The following is a 25693-nucleotide window of genomic DNA, read 5'->3' as shown; positions in this document are numbered from 1 at the left end:
CGGCTTTGTAGGTCTTTAGTCAACCCGATTTCGCGACAGAACAAAAGAAATTGAAGTGAACGCTGGTAATGCAGTGGTACAGTCATATATATAAGAGAAACAGTACGTACAATACCACGGACAGTCAGGATGTGTGTAAGACCGATGCACGGAAGATAATAGGTAGAATCAATCCATTGGACACGTTCGACTGGGAACAAATGGAAAATCATGTTCTGTGTTTCTTGACAGTAGTTTGACACATTATTGTTTAGTGGTCCATTAAATTGATCTGTGCTTTGTCTATGAATTGATCCACTACTGCTTTTGAATAAATGACATTTGATAGGTTACGAAATATTGAGTTTTTGCGAGAAATTCAAAGATTTCGCAGACATTTTGTATTACCCGGTATATCTAATAAATCAAAATCTAGGGTACTTAGTTATTGTGCAGTTTGTATGAATTTGGTGTATTTTGTTATTTTAATTTTGAGTTTTTGACAACGAGAACGACGTCCTTCTAATCAAAATAAAATTTCGGGTTTTCCCGTTTTATTTCCAAATGTAAATTAAACAGTATAACGAAAACATATCCGAACAAAGCTGTCTTGAACCTAAATCGATGTCACCTACTAACAGTCTTCAACTAACTTCCTTTGTACATCAAAATTACCGATACCAAAGCAGCAGTTTGCTATCTACTTAGATAAAAGTTTACCAAATGAATAAGCGCCGTTTACACGTTTAAACTGTACACATTCCGAGGCTAGTTATTCCATATGGCTCTAACAATGGACAGCAATGTAGTTCGTTTTGTAACAAAAGGTGAGGCCGTTGACTCGGGGAGACGTTCTAAGGGTCTGCTTTCAGACACAGATAAAATCACCAGGGAGAACTATGAGAACTTCAAGACACAGATACAAAAAATCGACGGGACCGTCGTTGCGTATCCTCAAGATCTATCTTACCTAGATGTTACGATACCGGAGGCGAATTATCATCTGGTACAGTGAGTAATCTGGCTAATCACTTATGAGTGTGTACCACATTTTTGCTTTGTTACAAAACTGTATCAAATCTTTCACTTTTCTTAGAATAAGGTCATTTACTTTCTCTTTCATCACTCACAAACAAAAATGTTTTTCTAAGCTGTGGTCTCAGTGCCATTTTCTTGTGGTTTTAACTTTAACCATCATGGATAATCTCGCGCTGTTTTTTCCTCAGTAAGTATTCAGCTTTATTTTAATGCACCTCAAATAAACGGTAATTTCAAAAGGTAATAATAGTAATCTTATCTCCTATTATCGGGCGTTGTTTTTTCTTATCCTCAGGCACGAATTTACTTATTTACACGTTCTAGTGTTAAAAATGAAAGAGGAGACGTGGCCTCTCCTCGCCGAATTTGAGGGGTGCTGCCACATTCGATTGTTGAAGTATTCTAATCGCATATTTTTCTCGTAGGGATGCCACCGAGACTCTCGGCTTGAGACCGTTGACCGACGTGAGTAAGGAGAGTGGGGCATCGCTGCTTACCGCCACCGGCGACGGGTACAGAAATGAGGCGCCCGGTCCGGAAAGCGCCGTCAGAGTTAATATTATTGGCATGACGTGTCAGTCTTGCGTACGTAACATTGAAGAAACGGTAGGGAAGAGGCCCGGTATTGTTAGTATTAAGGTTCATTTAGCAGAGAAGTTCAGCTTCGTGCTGTACGACACGAGCCGGTTAACGCCGCAGGATATCTGCGATTATATCGAGGATATCGGTTTCGAGGCGTCACTGCCGCTTCTGCAGGATAGCGAAGGTTTAGTCAATACGTGTGTCGTACATATCGAGGGGATGACGTGCAATTCGTGCGTGAAGAGCATAGAAGGTCTGTAAACGTGGGTATTCGTTTTATGGTGTTGTTGACGTAGGTTTCAGGTATGCTTAGCGTTAAGGAAGGAATTAGAGATGTGAAAGTGAATTTAAATGATAAGGAAGGTATTATACAGTTCGTGGCCAAGGTCTCGCCAGATGACATCATAGAGCAGATTAAGGATATGGGATTCGATTGTTACATCAAGGCAGTGAATGGAAAGACAGTTAAAAGGGGTTTGTATTATTTGTATGCTCAGCTCCTTGGAAATTTTCTACAAAAGAGTGTGTCAAAGCAAAGGAGTTTCCTCAATTTCTCTACAGTCATTTCTATGACTTGTTTCTGTGCAGAGAATGCATGGGGCCAGGTCACTCTATTGTCACCTGTTAGGGTAAAATCGAGGGGAAAATATATGATGAAATTAACGTCATAGTACCCAAATTGACCTTTCTAGCAAGCGCGCATTTTCGTCCTTCAAAATTAAGAAGGTGAATAACGCAATTATCGAAATTATGTTCGTGAAGGTTATTGTTGACAATTGTTCATTATCTCATGGGTACAAACGGTCCCCAAAAACGTTGTACCTATATGTTAATGTACCAGGTGACCCAATAAGACGGTTCCTCGGTCATATCTCGATAACCGTTCGTCGTATGACTTAGGGGTAAAAAAAATTATTGGGTAAATCGGTCATGAAGAATCGCTGGAAAATAATTTACAAGTTCTAAAAATGACCAACAGAGGGCGTAACTGCCATTTTAAATTTTCAAATTGCTTTTTCTTTAAATTTCCCATAATATATTTTAAAAAATGTTTCACATTTTTAAAGAGAACCAGTTTATCTATCATTTTCGTAAAAAGAAAAACTCAGATTTCAAAAACAAAAATGGTGTGGGGCGTTCAATTGTTTTTGCAATAACCTACTTTAACTTCTTAACCGTTTGGCCGATTTTAACAAATTTGGTATGGTTGAAAAGAGCATTTCTCGGGCAACGAGAATCAACCAAAATATATTTAATTTAGTTGAATCCTTCTCCGCCAGGGGGCTAGTTTTGACACTGTGATCCAAAATCCTAAAAAAATCAAAAAAATCAAATGGAAGGATATGACTTTCTCTTTATGAAAAAGTAGCCAAATAACATCCAGAGGCTAGTGAAAACCGTGTTGCAAAATCTCTTTCCTAACCTCAAATATTGGGAAAATGAGATTAATTAATTAATAAAAATGCTTAAATTGCATTCAGAAAGTGCAGTTTTTTGAATTACAAATACCGGAAACCCTCTTTTATCGAAACACTGATTACTTAACTTTAAAACAGAGCAATAATCGTTAAATAAAATCCATTAATTGCGTTATAATTAAAAATTAAAGATATGTCTACCATATTTACACTTTACGGTTGGCAAGATGGAATGATTATGATATGACCTTGTTCTTGTGTTTACATTTTCCCAATTGCTAGACTTGGTCGTTTACTTGCCTTTAAAGTTAAGTAATCAGTGTTTCGATATAAGAGGGTCGATATGCTTATTTAATGCGCATAAGGTCAGTATAAGCCCGTAAAGAGGACCTATTTAAAAGTGATACTTAATGTATGGGGCGATAGGGGTCAATATCTTCGACAGTAAACCAGCCAAGTCCAGCATTTCGAATTTCCCGCTCAAATTTGACGTCACGCCATTTTACATGCGCATGCCTTTAGTGGCAAGTAAAACTTTTGAAAATGGGAAGGGGGGGGGGGAGGACCACACGTTTTATCCATTCATGGTATTCTAATTAAAGGTGTCAACAAAAGGAACTGTTTTCTACGAACTATCGCCCTTTTTTCTGACTGAAAAAATTCGAAATTACTACAAACGATTTTTTGAATTTTTAAGAAATCTTTTTTGAACCTTTTTGAATCGATATTGAATTTTTTCAGTGTTTAATTTAAAAAAAAAAGAATTTAATATGCTATTTTTAGATTGAAATATTCAGGGTATGCCATTTAAATAAAATTAAGTTAGATCCAATAACTTTTTTACCCGATAGTACTGTATAATTATTTATTTTGAAAACGGCAGATTATTTATAAATAATTTTCAAGAAACATTTTTTTGTTTCTGTTTTTACTAAGAATATATACGGTCATTCTGAAATTGAAAATTGTTTGATTTATCTCCGTATCTCTGAAGCAAAAATGTGCAAATTTTGATTTTAGCATTGGAAGTTTGACCCAAAAAGAGCCCATAACGCCTATAAAAGTGTCGAAAATGGGACACCCTGTAGATGAAACACTATGTAAAATTCCAAAAGGAAAATAAAAATGTATTTTCATTTAAAAAAAAGTTGTTGGTTCTTATTTTTGAGCATGTGGTCTTTTTAAACTTTAAAACTTAATACGGTAAAATCAAAATTTTCGCTCGGGTAAGAAATACAGGGAAAACCACAAAATTGTTAATTTCAAAATGATTATCGGCCCGTATTATAAAACCATACAGCATACTTAACTATGTTGTCAGCTAACAGTGTTGTTAAGACATGTGATTGGATGTTTTTACAAACAATAACCATTTTTAAGCCGGCTCGTGTGTCGCAGTTAAGTTGAAGCTGGACTACGGTACTAAGGGTCCCTGGTTCGAATCCGGATACGGGCATGGGTATTTGTAAATGTGTAGTGGGTTAGGTTGGTAGAGCAGCCTTAGCTGAGACCCCGCCCACTCAATACTCAAGACAACAAGTTAAAAAAGTAATCGTAAATGATTTACAAAAAGCGCATTTCCACTTGCATTCATTTCTCATTTGTCAGATGCCACTTCTATTAAAATCGTAAAAATCCGACCACAAATATGTAAGATAGCGTTTGTATATGTGCAATCCATTTTTGACGTGCAACTTCAAGTTCAGTTTATGAGAAGAATATCATTTCAATGCTTTTCTAAATAAGAAAGTTGGAACTGCGCATGCGCAAACCTAAATTTTAAAACTAACGTTAGATTTTCCTTTGTTTCAAATTTCAAACTTCAAATTTCATTTAAATGCTTCCATAAATAAAAAAGTTTGCAATTCGGTTTATAATTACTCGAGATGCGAACAGGGCACTGTGAATTTTGGATCGATTCGACTCAACTTTTGGCATTGCGTATTATATGGCTAAAGCTATGCCCATATTGAATTTGAAGTTAGACGACAGTTTTAGGACCGTCTAGGCCATTGTTTAGCAGCAAACAGTGATTTAACTTTTTTTGTAATTATCTCTCTTTAACGCATTTTTTGCAAATTTATTTGTAACACGGTCGTTTTTAATCGCACTTTGGCCGGCGGGCTAGCTGGCTGGTAGCAAATGAGACCCCATAGAAGATCGCTTGTAGAAAGATGAGGAGTGTACTTGTACCTACCGGGCCGCATAATTAACAATTCTTTAGGGGCGGGGCTACATGATGTGGGGTCGGTGACATCCGGGCGCCATCCCCCAGCGTGGTTTACTAACGTGGTGATTTTTCAGTTTTTCCTGCAGAAGAAGATAGGAAAAAACTAAAAAATCACTACGTTAGTAAACTACGCTCGGGGATGGCGCCCGGATGTCGCCAACCCCACATCATGTAGCCCCGCCCCTAAAGAATTGTTAATTATGCGGCCCGGTAGGTACAAGTACACTCCTCATTTTCCTACAACTGCAGAAGAAGACTAGAAAATCACCACGCGGTTACCTTTTGAAAAAGTTACTTTGTGACTTTCATGTTGCAATATAACAGGCTAATAGAAACTGGTCTACCACACAAAAATGCGCTGAAGTCCATTCGATCTCATACGATTTTTTTCTCATAACGTCATATTTAACCTTCGATACTTACTATTAATTGTTGTGTGCGTATTGGATTTCGTTTCGCACATTTTATAGAATAAGTAGGTAATAAATTATTCGACAGAGTACAATCAATGTATTTTTTTACGGAATGCGTCCTCTTAAAAGGTCGAGCAGTAAAGAAAAGTGAAAAATTGTTTGATTTATTTAAAGAGAATGTGCGTAAATGTATCAGTTCAAGGTCAGACATTATAAATGAATTCGTAAGTCGCGGCTATGAGTGGTTCATAAACGCATTCAGCTACCCAATTTAGTGATCTGTCCTACATAACAGAGGGCCTGAATGAAAATTTTCCCACGCTTACATCGCCATCTACTTATGAGGTGTGTGAAAGGTGGCCACAAATTAATAAGCGTCTGAGATTAATTAATTAATTAATTGAAATGCTTAACTTGTATCTTAAATTTACTTTTTACGTATTGCCGGTATTTGTCGATGGCGCCAAAGAAAAGCACCCTATACTTTTAGGTAGGCCTTGGAAAATTAAACAAATGAAACACGATGTGTTATAAAATAATAACAGCCGTAATTTGTAAATTATTCTGCTGTGCATATTAAATGCTTCTTGGTGAGAAAGCTGTTATTATTTTATAATGTATCATGTTTCATTTGTTTAATTTTCCAAGGCCTATCTAAAAGTGTAGGGTGCTTTTTCAAACAATCTTTCGCGTCATCGACAAATACCGGAAATACGTCAAATAAGATACAATTTAAGGATTTTTATTAATTAATTAATCTCATTTTCCCAATATTGAAGGTTAGGAACGATATTTTGAAAAACGATTTTCCCTGGCCTTTTTGGATGTTATTTGGCTACTTTTTCATAAAGAAAAAGTCATATCATTCCATTTGATTTTTTCAGGATTTTGGATCATAGTGTCAAAACTAGCCCCCTGGCGGAGAAGGATTCAACTAAATTAACTATATTTTGGTTGATTCTTGTTGCCGAAGGAATGCTCTTTTCAACGTTACCAAATTTGTTACAATCGGATTAAGAAGTTAAAGCAGGTTATTGCAAAAACAATTGAACGCCCCACACCATCCTTGTTTTTGAAATATCTAAGTTTTTGTTTTTACGAAAATGATAGATAAACTGGTCCTCTTTAAAAATGTAAAAAAAAGAATGCTTAGTTTTTATGCGAAATTGAAAGACAATGCAATTTTAAAATTTAAGATCGCAGTTACGCCCTCTGATGGTCATTTTTTAAAAACATTTCCCAGCGATTCTTCATAACCGATTTACCCAATAATTTTTTTACCGACGAACGGTTCTCGAGATATGGTCGAGGAACACTCTTATTGGGTCATCCGGTACATGGAATAATTTTCCACTAAAAATAGAAATCCAAGGCAATTATGACTTGTATTTACAATTTTCGGCCTAGGACATCATATGATGATACAGATAAATATATTTTTTGATTTATTTTTTCCGATAGTATAAGTAAAAAAATTTGCTGTGGCTAGCACAGACTCCACCCGCACACCTCGACACGGACCGACCAACATCATTGAGATTTTGTTTGATTCGGATTCCTGGTGATTCAAAACGTGTATTACCGTAAACAAGTAAAAAGGTTTTCGCCATAAGGCGAGTAACTTCAGCGCATTTTCCGAATGATCAGTACTTCCCAAAAGGCCATAGCTATGTGCGCTGTGATTTTCTTGACTAGAGGCATACATGCTTAAAATTTCAAAGAAATATCTCCATAAATAAGAAAGTTGGCATTGCGCTGCGCATGCGCACATCTGATTTTTACTATGTGCGATATATTTGCCTTTACCAGAAATATCTGTGGTTAAAAAAAGCTCTGATCCACTAAACTCCTTCTCCCTAATTCCATTTGTGTAAAGACTCCTACTGCCTTCTTCCAGTGATGCCAGTCTTTCATTCAACCTTCTTATGGTACCGGGATTAAAGCAAACGGAAAGTTTCTAGAAACATCACGGAACATTCTCAAGAACTCCTGAATTAGCTGATCACATTTCTCGGAAAGAACGCGTCACGTAGTCCGCTTTCGACCCTTATCGCCGGTGACTAATCTATTATCGACTTGATGGCGCCCCATTGTACTTGATCAGTATTTATTTTGAGGATGAAACGACCTTTACTCAGTTTACTTTATTCGAAATTTCATGTCCTTTCAAAATACTTAAATATATACAGGGTGTTCCATTGAATAAAAGTTACTTTATGTGCCAGCACCTACTCGATGTTATAACCCTTATGTTTATCTTGAATATTATGTTAAGTTGTTTTCAATAAATGCATTATTATTATTTAAAAACACGAATGTGGGAACGAGTCATACACGCGCGAGCCGAGCGGAGGGGAATTGCCCTAGAGTTCTGATTTTTTGGAATAGGTAGCCTATACCTGAAAGGCCTTCAAATTTTATTGTTTTAAGGAGGGTGTTGCCTCTAGTGGTGCCAAGTTAAAATTTTGAAAAAAAAAGGGTGGGAGTGTTGGTCTTCTAATGAAAGGTATCATAGAAAGGAATTGGTTTATATAAACTATAACTTTCCAATGCGACCCTTGTTTTCTACCAACTACCGCCCTTTTCGCTTACACTTTATCAAAATGGGGGGGGGGGGGGGAATAACTGGTTTTATCCTTCATGCTACTCTAATTAAAGGTCTCAACGATAGGAATTCATTTCAACCAATCGCAGTCCTTCTTCTTGACCCTTTATCGTGATCGGATATAATTCCTTATATCTCAAGAGCATATTGTCGGAAGAGGGTACTCACAAAGGGAGACCGGGACGTCTGGCAGAAATATATCCATATCAAAACTTTAAGAGCGAATAGCAAACGGTAAGAGTTACGTGGTCGCCGCCGCGGGTCAGCGGGTATTGATGATGGGCACGTCGAACCGGGTAGGGTACAATTTTTTATCGCCCCGCCCCTCTCGCAAGAGGTGAAAAAACACCTTTTTGGACCTGGACGAAAGGTTCTTCGACCTACGAGGTCTGTACTTTCGGAATCCGTAGTCGTTAGGGGTGGGTACTTTTGGATTTTTTTCGATCCGGTTTCCCCCCCTCGGGAGGTAAGAGGGCGCACCCCCTAGGCCGTTTTCAGGGAAAGTCGCTACTTTAAAAATTCGTAGCGGTCGAAGGAGGGGAGATACGAAACAACTTTACGTTGCCCGTTCTGTGGCGCGAACGAATGGAGGGGCACCAGGAGCGCGTAGGAATGTTTCGATAAAAGTGCGCTTTTTGGGGTAAAACGGATGTTCCCGCGGGCGTTATGGGAAGGCGGATATGGCGAATCGTACGCGGGACGTGAGGACTCTTCGAATACGCGGTCTGCCGAATTTGGACCCCTCCGCCCTCTCATGCACCATGGAGGAAAAGTCGAGGGGGGGGGGCGTACCGTGTGGTGGTTTTTTTTCGTTGGCCTCGTAGTTCGATAGCGGTTCCGAGGTGCCCGATCGGAGGGTTCGATCGCGGAGCGGCGGGGGGCGAGGAGGCGAGAGTGACGTTTTTAGGCACCTTTTCGCGAATCATTCGAAAACGTGAAGATACAGAATTTGATGAAAGTGTTATCGCCACGAGAGCATTGGCCGACACGCCGTCTGTATTTTTTTCAGAAAATATCTATCTTGGGGGGGGGGGGTCAAAGAAAGAAAAAATGCGTTTCGCAAAAGCGAAGATAGCGAATCGGACGCGAGACGTCACTATGTAACGACTTCGCACCCCCTCCCCTCCCGCGCAGAGGTACAGTTATGCCCCCCCTCCCCGTACATACATTGCTTATACATGGCAATTTTGGCGTTTATTCGGAAACGACGGAGGCAGTCGCCGAAGCCCAAAATGTCTTCTTCAATGTACGAGACGAATCCGAGCAATGTGTCAACGCGGTCCTGTGCAAGTGTGAGATTTGGCGTCATCTACATCCGGGTTACATGTAGACGGCCCCCCCCCCCCTCCCTCAAATGGCCTATGCGTATGCGCTATCTGTGATAGGTCCCTCCAATGAAAGTAAACAAAACGCATGCGCATGAGCAAGGCGCGACTTTCGTATTTATCCAGCAATTTGAACGAAATTTCTATTGTAGGTCCCTCTAATGAAAGCAAACAAAATACATGATCCCAAAAACGTATTACCCGCAACTTTCTTGCGCTAGCGAAGTCTTTACCAGCCTGTACGCTGAATTTGACTAAAAAAGAGACTATCGATATATTGGTGCTTTTTTGAGCCACATCAAAATTTTTTTCGTTTCGTAAAAACAACCCTAATTACATTATCACAACAATCAAGCATAAAAACTTAACAAACGGTATTTACTAACAAAACGGGAGTGAGGATAAATATCACATACTACTACCTTATAACCCAATTATTAATTAATTAATTATTGGTTTTATTAGGCAGATAAGTGTACAGTCTATAATACTTAACGTGTCAGCTGATATCAATAATAGGGCGAGGCATGGAAGTGATTGAAGCGCTTCTAAGGAAGTTATCTGTCAGATAAAGCCGAAACAATTGCTTTATGACTAATGTAAAACGTGATCTGCTCTGTTTTTGAAATCCCAATACCACTTGAACTTTGATTAGTGTCGTAATTCCGATAGCACTGATAAATAAATAAATGATCTAATCGTTGGTATAGTACAATGCTCTGATTTATTTGTTTATCTTCCTTTCTGACTGTGATCCCTTTGGATTGGTTTGGATGAAAGTTTGCAACAAGCAGACTTTGTTGTCTTAAGAACCCCCCCCCCCCCCCAACTATGGCTGTTTCTGAAAGTAAAACGTGCATAAGTTTTACATGCCACAGCCAATTCCTCTCAGATTTGGCATACGCTTCTAGTGGTGCCAAGTTAACCTTTTGAAAATTGGAGTGGATGGGGATAAACACGGAACTATCACTGATCAAAATCGAGGCGCTGGACGGATACTAATGAGGCCTCGACCCCTTGTCGTGATCGATTTATTCCGAAACACATGAAACGAAAATTTAAAACAAAAGCTTGTTTGGACATAATACCCCTCACGCAGGCGTTCAACAAAGAAAATAAGAAAATCTAAAAATTAGTTATTTTTTTCTCTTTTATAACTTTCACAATAAACTAATCTCCTTCCTCAAGATCTTTCACAAACACCACCAGTCATCATTAGGCTTGATAACGCCAGCTTCTAAAGGACGCGCCCCCACTTACGTCTAACTAATGCGCACATCGTTGAACACCTACATATCTCTTCTAACAGCGATAAGAACACGTGCGATAATTAAATTTCGTCCGATAACAAAACTTCTTATCGCAAACGACCAGATGTGCCTACATTTTACCACGCATTTTCACGTTTTACAATTTTACCAACAATTCTAAAAGGAAAAATAACACTGAGACAAATTAAAATGACTCGAAATAATTCTGTGTTTATTCGTAAATAATGTTTGGTGGTATTCTGGATTACGAAAGTTCGATAATAATTTTTAGTATATTTCTGTTCGATAAACAGACTATAACAACGTTTTATTCTTCAGATTCAGACAGTCCACCGCACGAAATTGTCCAAATACAGAAACAGCAAGAGGAAGATGTTTATTTAGAAAAATGCCAACTGCACATAAAGGGAATGACTTGCGGATCGTGCGTCGCCGCCATCGAAAAGCACTGTCTGAAAATAACAGGTAATATCCGTTTATCGCTCTTTTCGAAACTGACCGCGTGCGATTTTTAGGATGTCACAATATACTGGTGGCGCTGCTTGCCGCAAGGGCCGAGGTTACCTACGATCCGTCGTGCGTCACGCCCAGAGAGATAGCCGACTCGATTTCGAACCTCGGATTTCCGTCGTCGGTGCTGCAGCAGGCGGGCGCCGGCGAATCGGATGTCGACCTGCAAATTTCGGGGATGACCTGCGCCAGTTGCGTTTACAAAATCGAAAGCTCGATCTCGCAACTGCCGGGCGTGCTCGGCGCCAAAGTCGCACTGACCACGCAGAAGGGTCGATTTAGGTACGATCCAGAGGTGACGGGCGCGCGTTTTATCATCGACGCGATCAACGCGCTCGGGTTTCACGCCGAGCTGTCGTCGCGCGAGCGCAATAACGACTACCTGAAGCAGAAGGAGGAGATTCGCAAGTGGTGGCACGCGTTCCTGGTGTCGTTGGTGTTCGGCGGACCGTGCATGCTCGCGATGACGTACTTCATGATCGCGATGTCGGCGGGGTATATGTCGCACGAGGAGATGTGCTGCGTTGTTCCGGGACTGTCGCTCGAGAACTTGATCATGTGGGTGCTTTCGACGCCTGTGCTGTTATTCGGAGGCAAGCACTTCTTTATACAGGCGGCGAAGGCGCTGAAACATCGCACGACGAACATGGACGTGCTGATAGCGATGGCCACCTCCATTTCGTACGTTTACAGCTTGTGCGTCATCATCGCCGCGATGGTTTTGCAGCAGAAAACGTCGCCCCAAACTTTTTTCGACACGCCCCCCATGCTTCTGCTGTTCATCAGTTTGGGAAGGTGGCTCGAGCACATCGCAAAGGGACAGACTTCGGAGGCGCTATCGCGTCTGTTGTCGCTCAAGGCGACGGACGCGGTTCTCGTTACGTTAGGCTCGGAGGGTGAGATCCGGACCGAAAGTCAAGTGAAGGTGGATCTCGTTCAGAGGGGCGATTATCTCAAAGTGATTCCGGGTGCCAAAGTTCCGGTCGACGGACGCGTCGTGCAAGTATGTTATAGTTTGGTACTGGCCCATTTGAACACCCCTTGGTTAAAAATCCAGAAAATGTAGATTTCAGACAAATCTGATATTCCAAACTGGAAAATAACGGTTTTTCTGCCTCGGCTGGCTCACTTTATTTAAAATTACCTTGATTCAATTTCCTTATAGTAAGAGGGGATTTTTCGGATTCATTCGGTTGACTAAGTGTTGAAAGGTGTGCATTTCAAGAATCTGACGATTACAGGTTTCTGTTCCTTTTGAGAGCCTTTTAGGCGCGTTCTAGATTGTTCTCTGCCCCTCCCAAACTACGTTCTACTAACAACTCTAAATCTTAAAATGTATATATTTAACTCAGTTGGAAGATTTCCGTTATTTAGTATTGAATTTATTTGCTGATAATATTTTATATAGTGAAAAATTCAAACCGAATAGACAGTCTTTAAATAATGTTTGTATTTACGGTGTAACCGTCAAATTTCCAACCCATCAAAGTCCTTAAAGGACACCACATATAGAAAAGTCCACCTTACCTTACATGCGTCGCATCTAAAGGTACCCCTTGAGTCGTCCAACTTTGGAATATTGGATCACCCTATATTTAGGTCTCACGGAATGAAGCCGAAAGTTGTCGATGGTAAAATTACACTTTACCTTAAATGTACAGCGTCTAAAACTACCTCTTGAGTCGTCCAACTTTGGAATAGGTTGTAGTAATTTTAGTAAAACTTACCATGTTTAAAAAAAGGGTTTATGGCAGGTGAGTAATGCGGTTCAACAAAGTCTTACTCGAATTTTACGTAATTCCTCGCGTATGTTCTTGGCACTCACTCAGCCCTTGATTAAATTTCACTTATCGCGCTCCCAACTTAACGCTTCCTTGACTTTTTTAACCATGCTACTTCAGGATCACCCGTATAAAATTTTTGAGCTTGTGCTTACGAACTCGACTGCCTAGCACTTGACGCTTCCGCCGCCAAAACCTGAATGCCCTATCAATTTTTCATTATTTCATCCCTACTTTCGTAATGTTTACAAAATACGCCTACAAAATGGGGCCGAGACGATTTGTGATTTTGTGATGGTCCATATCGCCGAGTAGGGTGCCGCTTCCCTAGATACCGCCATCTTGGTTTTTAACGCATTTAAGATTTGCTTACTTATCTGTCATGGTTTTTGACGTTTTTTTTCTCTAAAAATTGAAAGACGCAAGGGTGATTCAAACATTTGTATCTCTTAAACCGATCAAGATAAGTAGATGCTCTTTTCTTTAATTGAATCCTTAAAGTCGAACGAATTTTTTGAGTGACCGCCGAAAGTGTTTCAAGGGTTGCTGAATTTTTCAAAGTTATGCCATGAACTGTAGTTTTTCAAACAAAAGTTGCCCCTCTCTCATAATCGCACGAGAGTAGCTCTAGGGACAATGATGACAAGGAAGGAAAACCTTCCTTTCTCACTTCTTTACCAATTTGCGTTTTGCAATTTCACATTATAATAGTTTTCAACCCGTACGATAACATTGGGGAATTATATCTCCCTCATAATCATGACTACACTGATTTTTAAAATATTGGCCCGTATGAATAAAAGTAAGCAAATGCTTATACTTGCAAAATTCAAAGTAAATACTCGTAACTGCCCCTTCATACTGGTCTGTTTAGCATGGTTTAGCAGCGCTGCTCTGCGTCCTGTCCTTCTGCTTAGAAGCGCTGGTAAGTCGCCCAGTGCGAAGGAGCACTTACGAGTATTTACTTTGAATTTTGCAAGTATAAGCATTTGCTTACTTTTATTCATACGGCCCATTGTGTCACCGTCTTTCACGGACCTAAAATTATATAGGTACCTACTGAGACTGTTATGTAACGAAATCCGACATTCACACCAAGGGCTCGCTGGAACATAACCTGTCTCAGTATAGTAATGTATAAGGTTATAATTTGAATTAACGTGAATTAATAACTGGAATTACCGTGAATTAATTTGAATTTACGTGAATTAATAATTTGAATTAACATAAATTCATAATTTGAATTACTGTGAATTAATTTGAATTTAAGTGAATTAACTTGAATGAATACGAATTAACATGAATTTACGTATTTTGAATTAACGTGCATTAATTTGAATTAGCCTGAATTAATTAGAATTAAAGTGAACTAATTTGAGTTAAAGTTAAATTAATTTGAGTTCGCGTGAATTTACGTGCATTAACTTGAATTAACGTGAATTAATAGTTTGAATTACCGTGAATTAATTGAATTTACGTTAATTAACTTAACGCATGAAACACAACTCGAAATAAATTGACAGATCATGTATATTGAGGTCTAGAGGGAAACAACTTTGAATTTTTGATGTACACCCCTTTGAATTAATTTGAATGAACGTATATTCAATTGAATTAGCGTGAATTAATTTGAATTTACGTGAATTAATAATTTGAATTACCGTGAATTAATTTGAATTTACGTGAATTAATAATTTGAATTAATTTTAATTAGCGTTTATTAATTTGAATTTACGTGAATTAACGTGAAATAATAATTTGAATTACCGTGAATTAATTTGAATTTACGTGAATTAATAATTTGAATTTACGTGAATTAACGTGAATTCATAATTTGAATTACTGTGAATTAATTTGAATGTACGTGAATTAACTTAAATGAATACGAATTAACATGAATTTACGTGAAGGACTTTGAATTAACGTGCATTAATTTGAATTAGCGTGAATTAATTAGAATTAAAGTGAATTAATTTGAACTAAAGTGAATTAATTTGAGTTCAAGTTAAATTAATTTAAGTTCGCGTGAATTAATTTGAATTTACGTGCATTAATAATTTGAATTACCGTGAATTAATTTGAATTAGCGTGAATTAATTTGAATTTTAAGTAAATTAACTTGAAATAATAATTTGAATTACCGTGAATTAATTTGAATTTACGTGAATTGATGTGAATTCATAATTTGAATTACTGTGAATTAATTTGAATTTACGTGAATTAACTTGAATGAACACGAATTAACATGAATTTACGTGAAGTATTTTGAATTAACGTACATTAATTTGAATTAGCGTGAATTAATTAGAATTAAAGTGATTTAATTTGAGTTAACGTTAAATCGAGCGTTAAATTAATTTGAGTTCGCGTAAATTAATTTGAATTTACGTGAATTAACATGAACTAACGTGAATTAATAATTTGAATTACCGTGAATTAAATTGAATTTTCGTGAATTAACTTAACGTATGAAACACAACTCGAAATAAATTGACAGGTCATGTGTATTGAGGTCTAGAGGGAAACAACTTTGAATTCTTGATGTACACCCCTCTGAATTAATTTGAATTAACGTGAATTTACCTGAATTACTGTGAATTCATTTGAATTAAAGCGAATTAATTTGAGTTAAAGTTCAATTAATTTGAGTTCGCGTGAATTAATTTCAATTTCCCTGAATTAATAATTTGAATTAGCGTGAATTAATTTGAACTTACTTGAATTAATTTGAATTACCGTGAATTAATTTGAATTTACGTGTATTAACGTGAATTAATAATTTGAATTACAGTGAATTAATTTTAATTTACGTGTATTAACGTGAATTAACGCGAATTAACATGAATCTACGTGAATTATTTTGAATTTGTTTTGTTAATTTTGTTTGAGTTAATTTGAATCTGAACTTTTGCTGTATACCAAAAATGGTACTTGTTTCACCCTAGATTAAGGTTTGGTTCACCTTATCACGCTAAATTTTTTTAATCGCTCTTTATTTGACGCCCTCACGTAAAACAAACAAAACCCCTCACTTATCGCACAAGCTGATAATAAAAATTGGATAGGATGGAAGTGTGGTCAAATTGTTCTTTTTTGGAGGATCTTCCATACACGAGAGTTCCAAGGGTTGAAAGCTTTGTGGGAGAATGTGGCACCATGAGGTAGGGGGGGGGGGGGGGAATACACTGCCATGGTGGTAAATAAATGTATCGAAAATACCTCCCCACATGTTGATGTCTTGGCGTTCTGTTTAAACGTGGATTGGTTCTATAGCAGAATCTGGTCTTCCGTCGAGAAACGACGCGCTTTTTTAAAGTACCATGTACTTTAAGGTTTTATTTATTATTATTTATTAATTTGCTAAAAGTTCATTTATTTGGCTGTCTCCTTTCAAGATACTTCTTAGAACAATTTCGATTGGCTAAGATGACATATGCCACCATGTCATAGAAAACATACTAATTATTATACAATAAATTAAACACCAAACCAATACGTGGAAAAACCAACTGTGATGTTTTACAATGTAAAAAATTTGAAAATCAAAATCGATACGTTACCTGAATTATACCTTTAAATCAGTAAATACTGCCAAATGCAGGTATCGCGTTTATTTATGATGCAAACGTTATAGGTAACAATTTAAATAAAAACAATTCAATGTAAGCTTGGTAAGATTGTTTTTTTCTAGGGCAAAGACCTTTAACCAGCTTCCACCTTGTATATAGTTTCTCAAAATTGTAAGACTCAACTGTTTTAAATCTGATTTAGAAGAATTTTGGGCAATTTCGACATCTTTTGAGTACAAATTTATTTTTAAAACTGTACGTTTCTTTCTCTAACAGATTTAATTCTAGGGAAGGTCCATGTGCGACGAGAGCCTAATAACCGGCGAGAGTATGCCAGTGCCAAAAAAAATCGACAGCAACGTCATCGGCGGTTCGATTAATCAACATGGACTGCTGATAATTCAAGCCACGCACACGGGCGAGGCGACGACACTCTCGCAAATCGTCCGACTCGTCGAAGAAGCACAAACGTCGAAGGCTCCGATTCAACAATTGGCCGATCGAATCGCCGGGTACTTCGTCCCAATCGTCGTCTTTCTCGCGCTGCTGACGCTAGTCGTCTGGTCGATAATCGGAGCGGTTAATATCGCGAATCTTCCCATTTCGGAGGCGGAGAAGGAGGGGTTTAGTAATTCCGAGATAATCTTGCAGTTCGTGTTCAGATGCGCCCTAAGCGTGCTGGCGATAGCGTGTCCGTGCGCTTTGGGTTTGGCCACCCCGACGGCGGTTATGGTCGGCACCGGCGTCGGCGCGCTGAACGGTATTCTAATCAAGGGCGCCGAGCCGCTCGAGAACGCGCACAAAGTTCGGGCGATAATGTTCGACAAGACCGGCACAATCACCAAGGGAGTTCCGGCCGTTTCCAGGATATGGTTGCAGGCCGACGTTGTCAGTCCCGCTGTGATCTTCTCGGCTTTGGGATGCGCCGAGAGTAGCAGCGAACATCCGATCGCGACGGCCATAGTTACTTTCGTCAAGGACTCGCTTACTACCGAACTGAGCGGCGCCTGCGACAATTTCCAGGCGGTTCCCGGTTGCGGTTTAAAGTGCACAGTGTCGAGGATCTCGGGAATGGTGAAGAACGCAAAGAATTCGATCGAGTTCAGTCACTTCTCGTCGCTGATCGGCGGCGGAAGTTCGGGCTTTTTCACGCTGCACGGCGTTGCAATCGAAGTTACCAACAGCGGCGGGCAAAACTTGAAGTTGGGAGAGTTAATTGGGATCGAAAGACCCGCCGAGCATGGCAGTGGCCAGTATGAGGTTTGTATTGGTGTGATTCTTCTGTTGGTAACTTTTAGGTTAGGTCCCTAAATTAGTGGTTTATAATTACATTCCAACTAATTTACTAAATCTTTTATAAAAATTTTTGAAAAAAAAATGGTGCCCATTTTGCGACCATTTCGGTTAATTTTTTAATTTTCACTTTTGGCTAGTTTTTCGTAGACGCTTGTGAATTTTTTAAGGCGCAAAGAGTGGCATACGTTAGCCCCATGGTTCTTCTTTAGAACGCCGTGTTAACAGTTCGGGTACCTTCAATATTAGTGAAATTATTAATTTTTGTGTGAAAGTATGCAAATTTCGAAAGATGAAACCGGTTCGTTTTTCATAACGAGATTTGGTTATTTTTGCAATCCCCGTGGCGAAATGTATAAGATGTCATCGAAAAAGCGACGATTTTTCACCATTTTTTCTTCGGTCATTGTAAGGTTTTCTGTAACTTTTAAGTAGGACGAAACCTTCTTTCTGATAAAGCGCAACGTCCGATATGTCGATAATTCTTTGTTTATCACAATGAGTCAGTTTATCCCGTTTTTATTGGAAAGGCGCTTCACCGATTCTAAAATGTTCTCTCACCTAAATTTTAACACTCGTAAATTCACGGCTTTGTGACGAATTAGGCTGCCAATCCGTTTTAGCTTTCTCCTTTTTGCGTAAAGTTAAACTCTTCGATAACTCGTACTGTGCCACATATTCGGTTTTGTTTAAATGTTTCCCATCAACGTAATCGAAGTTTTTTTTAAAAAACGCGCCACTGGCACGAACAAATTGGTACATTTCCATTTTTGAAAAAATCTCACCGCAAAATACTAAATTCTCACTAAAATCATACGTGCTCACTCTTTGAAAGTGGCGCCTCGTTTACCGACAACTCGGTCTCATTAGCTTTTTATCTCGACAATACACACTTTGTTATCGCTCTTATCTGAGACAGACTTTTGTTCACGTTCGCTATGAAGCGGTATATGTGTAAATTTTGCTATGTTGAACAAAATTCAAATTTGAAAACAAAATTTTTGCAATTCTAAGGCCGCCACCCGGATGGATTCAGCACGAATCAAGCAAATATCAGTCAAATGACATTCAAAGCGAAAGAGTGAGTGCGATTTGTGCCACATAAATCAAGCAAATATCAGCAAACTGATACTCAAAGCGAAAAAGTGAGTGTGAACTATGCCAAACTCATCTCCGGTTCGCTCGGCATATGTGTATATGTACATTTAAAAATCATATCTTTACCAATGCCGAGCGAGCCGAAGGCGAGTTTGGCATAAATCCAGCAAATATCAGCAAACTGATACTAAAAACAAAAAATAGGAGCGATTTGTGTATATGTACTTTTAAAAATTATATCTTTACCAATGTCGAGCGAGCCGAAGGCGAGTTTGGCATAAATCCAGCAAATATCAGCAAACTGATACTAAAAACGAAAAATAGGAGCGATTTATGGCGAACTCACCTTCGGTTCGCTGGGCATATGGGTATATGTACATTTAAAAATCGTATCTTTACCAATGGAAGGCGAGTCGAAGGCGAGTTCGGCATAAATCTAGCAAATATCAGCAAACTGATACGCAAAGCGAGAAAGTGGGTATGATTTGTCCCACAGTCGTCTACCGCTGGCTCGGAATCTGTATATATGTACATTTAAAAGTCATATTTTTACCAATGCCGTGCGAGCCAAGGGCGAGTTTGAGATAAATCAAGCAAATATCAGCAATTTGATACCCAAATTGAAAAATCGAGTGCGAGTTATGGCGATCTCGCCTACCATTGGGTCGGCATCTCTATACAGTGTGTCCCAAATCGGGTGGGATTGCATGGTAACTTTGTTATTATTAAAGATAGAGAATTGGTTAAATGGGCAATGTTTTGCAGTTTTGGATGCGTATTTAAAATTTCCTTATGGAAATTCAAAATGTCGCATAGGTTCGACGTAAATTCAGAAAAACTAAAATTGGTCATTTCCTTGAATGCCTTATATCATCGAAAGTATAACAGATATAAAAAAAAGTTTTATATAAAAGTGACTGTACGCTTAATATAGAATTGATGTCAAAAAAAAATTCAAGATGGCCACTTTTGAGGAACATTTACCAACTTCCTAAAGTTAAATGGGCGCCATATTGGATTTTTAGATTACTTGATAGATTTTTAAATTCTCTTTTCAACGAGCTATTATAACATAAGATTGAAAATAAGATACCAGTTATATTAACGGTTTTTGTATTTTAATCAAGTAGTCTGTGACGAATAAAAAAAAACAAAACAAAATCTATTCGAGGCAACAAAACAATGAAAATAATTCACCAGATGTTTAAAATACTGGCCATTATTAGTGAAACACACTTCAAGACAGTTTAGTTTAGGCAACGTGTTGCCATTGATGATTATTATTATTATTGTAGTGGTAGCTACTTCCACTTTACTTTTATTTTTTAATTAAGTACTTACTTTTATAATTTAATGTACTGTACATAATTCGTGAATTGTGACCTGAGCAGCCAGTTTGTTGGTAGATAGCATAAACTAACCCTTCCTTCGAAACATATGTTGTCGAGAAAAATCCTTTAAGGAAGTTTATTGGAAAATTTGTTTATAATGGTGAGCAGTTAAAGATCCATCGAAGATTACCGGTCCAATTACATGACTTCCCATTATGCCATAAAATACATTAATTAAAAAAAATATTACTTGATTTCGGCGTGAAATTACAACATGTAGGTTTTCCTGTGACGAGTAGTGTTCATAATGTCGATTTGAACACTTCGCAGTTAGAAAAATAAGATTCATCTGTCCATATACTCGGACTGGTAAAACTGTTAGTTTCGATATTCTTGCGGATAAACCACCTACAAAATGTGACCTGGGACAATGCATCAATGGTAATACATTGTGTAAAATAAAGCGAAGTGTCTTGAAATGTCTTTAACTGGATAATGGCATGACTTTTTTCGAGGGGATAGTTTGTAGTTATACCACCATTTGTAGGTATGTAAGTATGGATAATAAGTCAATAAGTGATGTTATAAAAATCAAATTTTTCTAGACCTAATGCTTATATAAAATTTTGGAGGGAGTTGTAATGCCCAAACCCCCCCTCTCATGAGTGGGTCCCTGATTTTGATGTAATTATTTTCATTGTTTTGTTGCCTCGAATAGATTTTGTTTTGTTTTTTTTATTCGTCACAGACTACTTGATTAAAATACAAAAACCGTTGATATAACTGGTATCTTATTTTCAATCTTATGTTATGATGGCTCGTTGAAAAGAGAATTAAAAATCTATCAAGTTATCTAAAAATCCCATATGGCGCCTATTTAACTTTAGGAAGTTGTTAAATGTTCCTCAAAAGTAGCCATCTTGAATTTTTTGTTGACATCAGTTCTAAATTAAACGTATCAAAGACAGTAACTTTTATATAAAACTTTTTTTTTATATCTCTTATACTTTCCATGATATAAGACATTCAAGGAAATGACCAATTTTAGTTTTTTTGAATTTACGTCGAACCTATGCGACATTTTGAATTTCCAAAAGAAAATTTTAAATAAGCATCTAAAACTGCAAAACATTGCCCATTTAACCAATTCTCGATCCTTAATAATAACAAAGTTACCCATGCAATCCCACCCGAACTGGAACACACTGTATATGTACATTGAAAAAATCCAGCAAATATCAGCAAACTGATACTCAAAACGAGAAAGTAGTTGCGATTTATGCGGAACTCGGCATATGGATATATGTACATTTAAAAATCATATGTTTACCAATGGCGAGTTCTGCATAAATCCAGCAAATATCAGCAAAGTGATACGCAAAGCGAAAACATAAGCATGATTTGTCCCAATGTCGCCTACCGCGGACTCGGAATCTGTATATATGTACGGTTAAAAGTGACAACTTTACAAATGCTGAGCGATGCGAAAGCGAGTTCAACATAAATCAAGCAAATATCAGCAAACCGATACGCAAGCGAAAAAGTAAGTGCAATTTGTGCCGAATCACCCCGGCATTTGTTATTACAGCATATAAGTCAAGCAAACCTCAGCAAAATCATGTAAAATATGTTTTAAGTCCAGTTTGGGTTATACTGGACGTTGATACCAATTTGCTTATTTTAAATGCAATTGTTCCGAATAATTTTTGATTTTTTGAATTTTGAATGTTTTTTGTATACATTCTGTATTTTATAGTTGTTTCCCACTATGCCTTAATTTTTTAATAATCCAAATCATGTTTTTTTGAATTTTCTCTAATTTTTTGGATTTCAAAAAACACTTTATGATGAAAAACGAGGTAGATATTATGTTATAAAAACACGGAGGGAACCCAATTTAATTTTTCCGAAATTTTCAAAGTGGATTTTCATTAATTTTCAATTCTCCAAATTTTTGCTATTTCTTATTTTTCCGATTTTTCTAACTTACTGAATTTTTCTCACTCGGGCAAAGTAACTATGAATTCATATTTACGTAGCAGATTTTTTCACTTTTGAATTCTAATTTTTTTATTTTTCGAATTAAAAAAAATTAATTCGCTCGTGACCAATCGATTTTTCGAGTTTTTAGAACCCGGTCGAGCTCGCGTCTGCCACTTAACTACCTAACACGGCCTGCGTTATCCTCGAAACGCGCATCGTTATTTTTCTTATCTCCAGACATACCTTCGTTCACGTTTACTATAAAGCGGTATACGTGTAAATTCCCCCAAAATACAAATTCGAAAAAAAATTTTTTAAACTGAAAAGCGATCACCCGTTACCGTATTATTTATAACATCAAAATCAAGGGCGCGTGGTTACGAGGAAATAATTTTGAGTTGGTTAGAGTTTTTATTAATTTACTTTAGCTATGCGTGAATTACATATTGTACCACTACAGGTAATTGTTGGAAATCGAGAGTGGATGAATCGAAACGGATTAATAATTCAGGACGACATCGATCGAAAAATGATGATCGAAGAGGAACAAGGACGATCGGCCGTCCTGTGCGCCATTGACGGTTAGTGCACAAGTCGACTAAACTAAACTAACCTAACTTTGTAGGCCAGATCGTTGCTATGCTAAGCGTAGCGGATACGGTGAAACCGGAAGCCCACCTGGCCGTCTATTGCCTGAAGAAGATGGGACTCGACGTGATTCTACTGACGGGGGATAATAGACAGACCGCGGCAAGCATCGCGCGACAAGTCGGTATAACGAAGGTGTACGCCGAGGTTCTTCCGTCGCATAAAGTCGCTCGCGTGCAAAGGTACCCGCTCCTGTTACATTGTTGCCAAGTTTATACTGTGTGGATTTTACAGGTTGCAATCCAAAGGTATTAAGGTGTGTATGGTGGGGGACGGTGTCAACGACTCGCCCGCTCTTGCACAGGCAGATGTTGGTATGGCCATCGCGGCCGGTACCGATGTGGCGGTCGAGGCCGCTCATATTGTACTTATGCGTAACGATCTCTTAGACGTCGTCGCCTGTTTGGAGCTATCCCGCAAGACAGTACGACGGATACGGCTCAATTTTCTTTTTGCGAGCATGTACAATCTCCTAGGTAAGTACGTCGAATCGGTCTTACGTTCGCTGCAGTCGGCATTTCAGGTATTCCACTCGCCGCCGGGGTCTTCAGCAACTTCGGCCTAGTCTTACAGCCTTGGATGGCGTCCGCCGCCATGGCGCTTAGTTCAGTATCGGTGGTCGGTTCTAGTCTCTTATTAAAAACGTGGAAGAAATCTACCAAACGCGATCTGGAGACGCCGGAATATTTAAGTCTGGCGAAACACGACGAGTTAGATACAATTTCGATTCATCGCGGTCTCGACGATTTGGAACAGCTCAACGGAACGCCTACCGCCATATCAAGGTACACACGAAGTTGTAATTCCTGAACCGATTATAAAATTAATTTGTAACAGTTTAAGATTAAAAATTAGTTTCCTGTTTACTTTTATCAATAAGTCGTTCAACCTTATCAGTAACTGCTCGGTTAAATGACGCAGTTTAGTTTTACGACGCAATTAATATTGATCTGTTTTAGGATTTTGGGACGAAAGAAGATCGAAGAACCCCTTCTTCTCTCTGTGGATTGAATCTGTGCATAATTTTATTTAAGAAGTAAGCTTTAAATTTTATTCGTACGTGTGGTAACCTCCTTTACTTAATGGTATTGTACAATTTTTTAATTATCTAATATTAAAAAAATATTTTGTTTAATAGGTTTGCTGTGATTTTGTCTTATTCTGGAAGATGCGTGAGTTCTGACGAAGATATACTTAACCGTGCATTTTTTCAGGTTACAGCAAATAGTCCAATTGTATGTGAATGATGGGTGGATATACTCAGTGCGTCATGTTTCGAGGCTGTGGCACATTTTTCTAATAAAGAAAAGTTAGGTTAGAAAGATCGATCAAGTGCACCTTATGTCCAAATTGGCTCCTACCTACCACACCTGCGCATGCCAGATGCTTTTTTGTATGTTTGCTTTAAAAAAATTAAGAAAAAATCTTAAACTTGCAAATAAGGGTACGCATTTAAAAAGAAATGTCTGTACCAAAGAATCAAACTCGAGTCGCCCGATGCAAACCTAGTATCCGTGCCAGTAGACGATTCCATCGTGATTGAAATGAGAATTACACGGCAAGAATAAGCTTTGGAAATGGTAGTTCACCAAGCAAAAATAGAAATAGGTTGGGGAAAAAAGAACTTACCAAGAAAAAAACCAGCCCACAAACTAATATTAAATTGTGTACTAAAATTAATTCTTTGTTGAATGTATAACATAAACAGGATTTATACAGGGGCGAACCCGGCTCAGTTCAAGGTCGGTGACCTTGGAATTAGTTCAAGGTGAAAATCGCGTGTCACGTGCGTGATGACCTTGGAAATTAGGTCAACAATGGATGTGTTAATTTACATTTTCAAGGGTATACAAGGTCAATGGCCCCATTTTTGAGGTGTCAAATTACATATTCGAGGTCATCCAAGGCCAATGGCCGCATTGTCCAATTACATTCTCAAGGTCAACGAGTTCATTTCTTGCCGTGTCAAATTACATTCTTAAAGGCATCCAAGGTCAATGGTCCCATTTTTTTGCGATGTCAAATTATTTCTTCGAGGTCATACAAGGTCAGTGACATCACTTATGTGGTATCTAATTACCGTCCAGGTCATCCAAGATCACATTTTTGCGGTGTGTTATATGACGTCTAATTACATTTTCAAGGGCATACAAGGCCCCATGTTTGCTGTGTCAAAATACATGTTTGAGATCATCCAAGGTCAACGACCTTATTTGTATGGGGCGTCTAATTGCATTCTCAAGGTCATCCAATTTCAGTTCCAAGGTCAATGGTCCCATTTTTGTACCATGTCAGTTTTGTGTGGTAACATGTTTGCACCGACTTAGCAAATTCTGCAGAGGCACCTCTAAATAGCATTATGCGGGTCACTCTGTAATTGGGCGCATGCCGGTTGAGGGCCCAAAACAAGAGAGGGATAATAATAATAAATAATAAAGGTTGACCCAAAACCAATATTTAGCCATTGCATGTCAAAGGTTAAGTAAAAGAATTGATTAGGAGTAGGGTGTAGTGTACTTAACCCCCAGGTTCTACACTAACTTCACACTACAAGAATACGGAAATAAAGTCAACCCGGCAACGTTTCAAAATGGCCACCCGACTGACTATTCCCTCCAA

At 38.2% G+C, this 25693-nt stretch overlaps 1 protein-coding gene across 4 annotated transcripts; it reads left to right on the top strand.

The window, feature by feature from the left end:
* The first annotated feature begins 465 nt into the window (after positions 1-465).
* On the top strand, positions 466-24706 carry LOC116166663 (copper-transporting ATPase 1). Of its 4 annotated transcripts, XR_004144380.1 has the most exons (14): positions 466-806; positions 852-990; positions 1443-1852; positions 1903-2073; positions 11180-11326; positions 11377-12374; positions 17010-17981; positions 22887-23007; positions 23052-23256; positions 23309-23550; positions 23598-23859; positions 24034-24159; positions 24213-24246; positions 24289-24706. XR_004144380.1 is itself a non-coding variant. In XM_031481696.1 (13 exons), exons 1-12 carry the CDS (start codon positions 761-763, stop codon positions 24083-24085), a joined length of 3765 nt encoding a protein of 1254 aa, XP_031337556.1. In that variant the 5' UTR covers positions 466-760; the 3' UTR covers positions 24086-24110; positions 24289-24706. The 4 variants fall into 4 exon arrangements, 2 of the variants coding, with proteins under 2 accessions (XP_031337556.1, XP_031337555.1); XR_004144379.1 differs by having other exon boundaries at positions 24213-24706; XM_031481696.1 differs by lacking the exon at positions 24213-24246 and having other exon boundaries at positions 24034-24110.
* The last annotated feature ends 987 nt before the right edge of the window (positions 24707-25693 follow it).

Source organism: Photinus pyralis, unplaced genomic scaffold, assembly GCF_008802855.1.
Source record: "Photinus pyralis isolate 1611_PpyrPB1 unplaced genomic scaffold, Ppyr1.3 Ppyr1.4_LG3b, whole genome shotgun sequence".
In the NCBI taxonomy this organism is placed as follows: domain Eukaryota; kingdom Metazoa; phylum Arthropoda; class Insecta; order Coleoptera; family Lampyridae; genus Photinus; species Photinus pyralis.
Note: the sequence above shows the minus strand (reverse complement) of the source record. Positions and strands in the feature narration are given on the sequence as shown.

Bases quoted from the DNA above. Each gene is read 5' to 3' on its own strand.
- LOC116166663 (XM_031481696.1), top strand. From the start codon at position 761: ATGGCTCTAACAATGGACAGCAATGTAGTTCGTTTTGTAACAAAAG. The intron at 12,375-17,009 runs GTATGTTATAGT...ATTTAATTCTAG, and splicing joins TCGACGGACGCGTCGTGCAA to GGAAGGTCCATGTGCGACGA. The intron at 17,982-22,886 runs GTTTGTATTGGT...GTACCACTACAG, and splicing joins ATGGCAGTGGCCAGTATGAG to GTAATTGTTGGAAATCGAGA.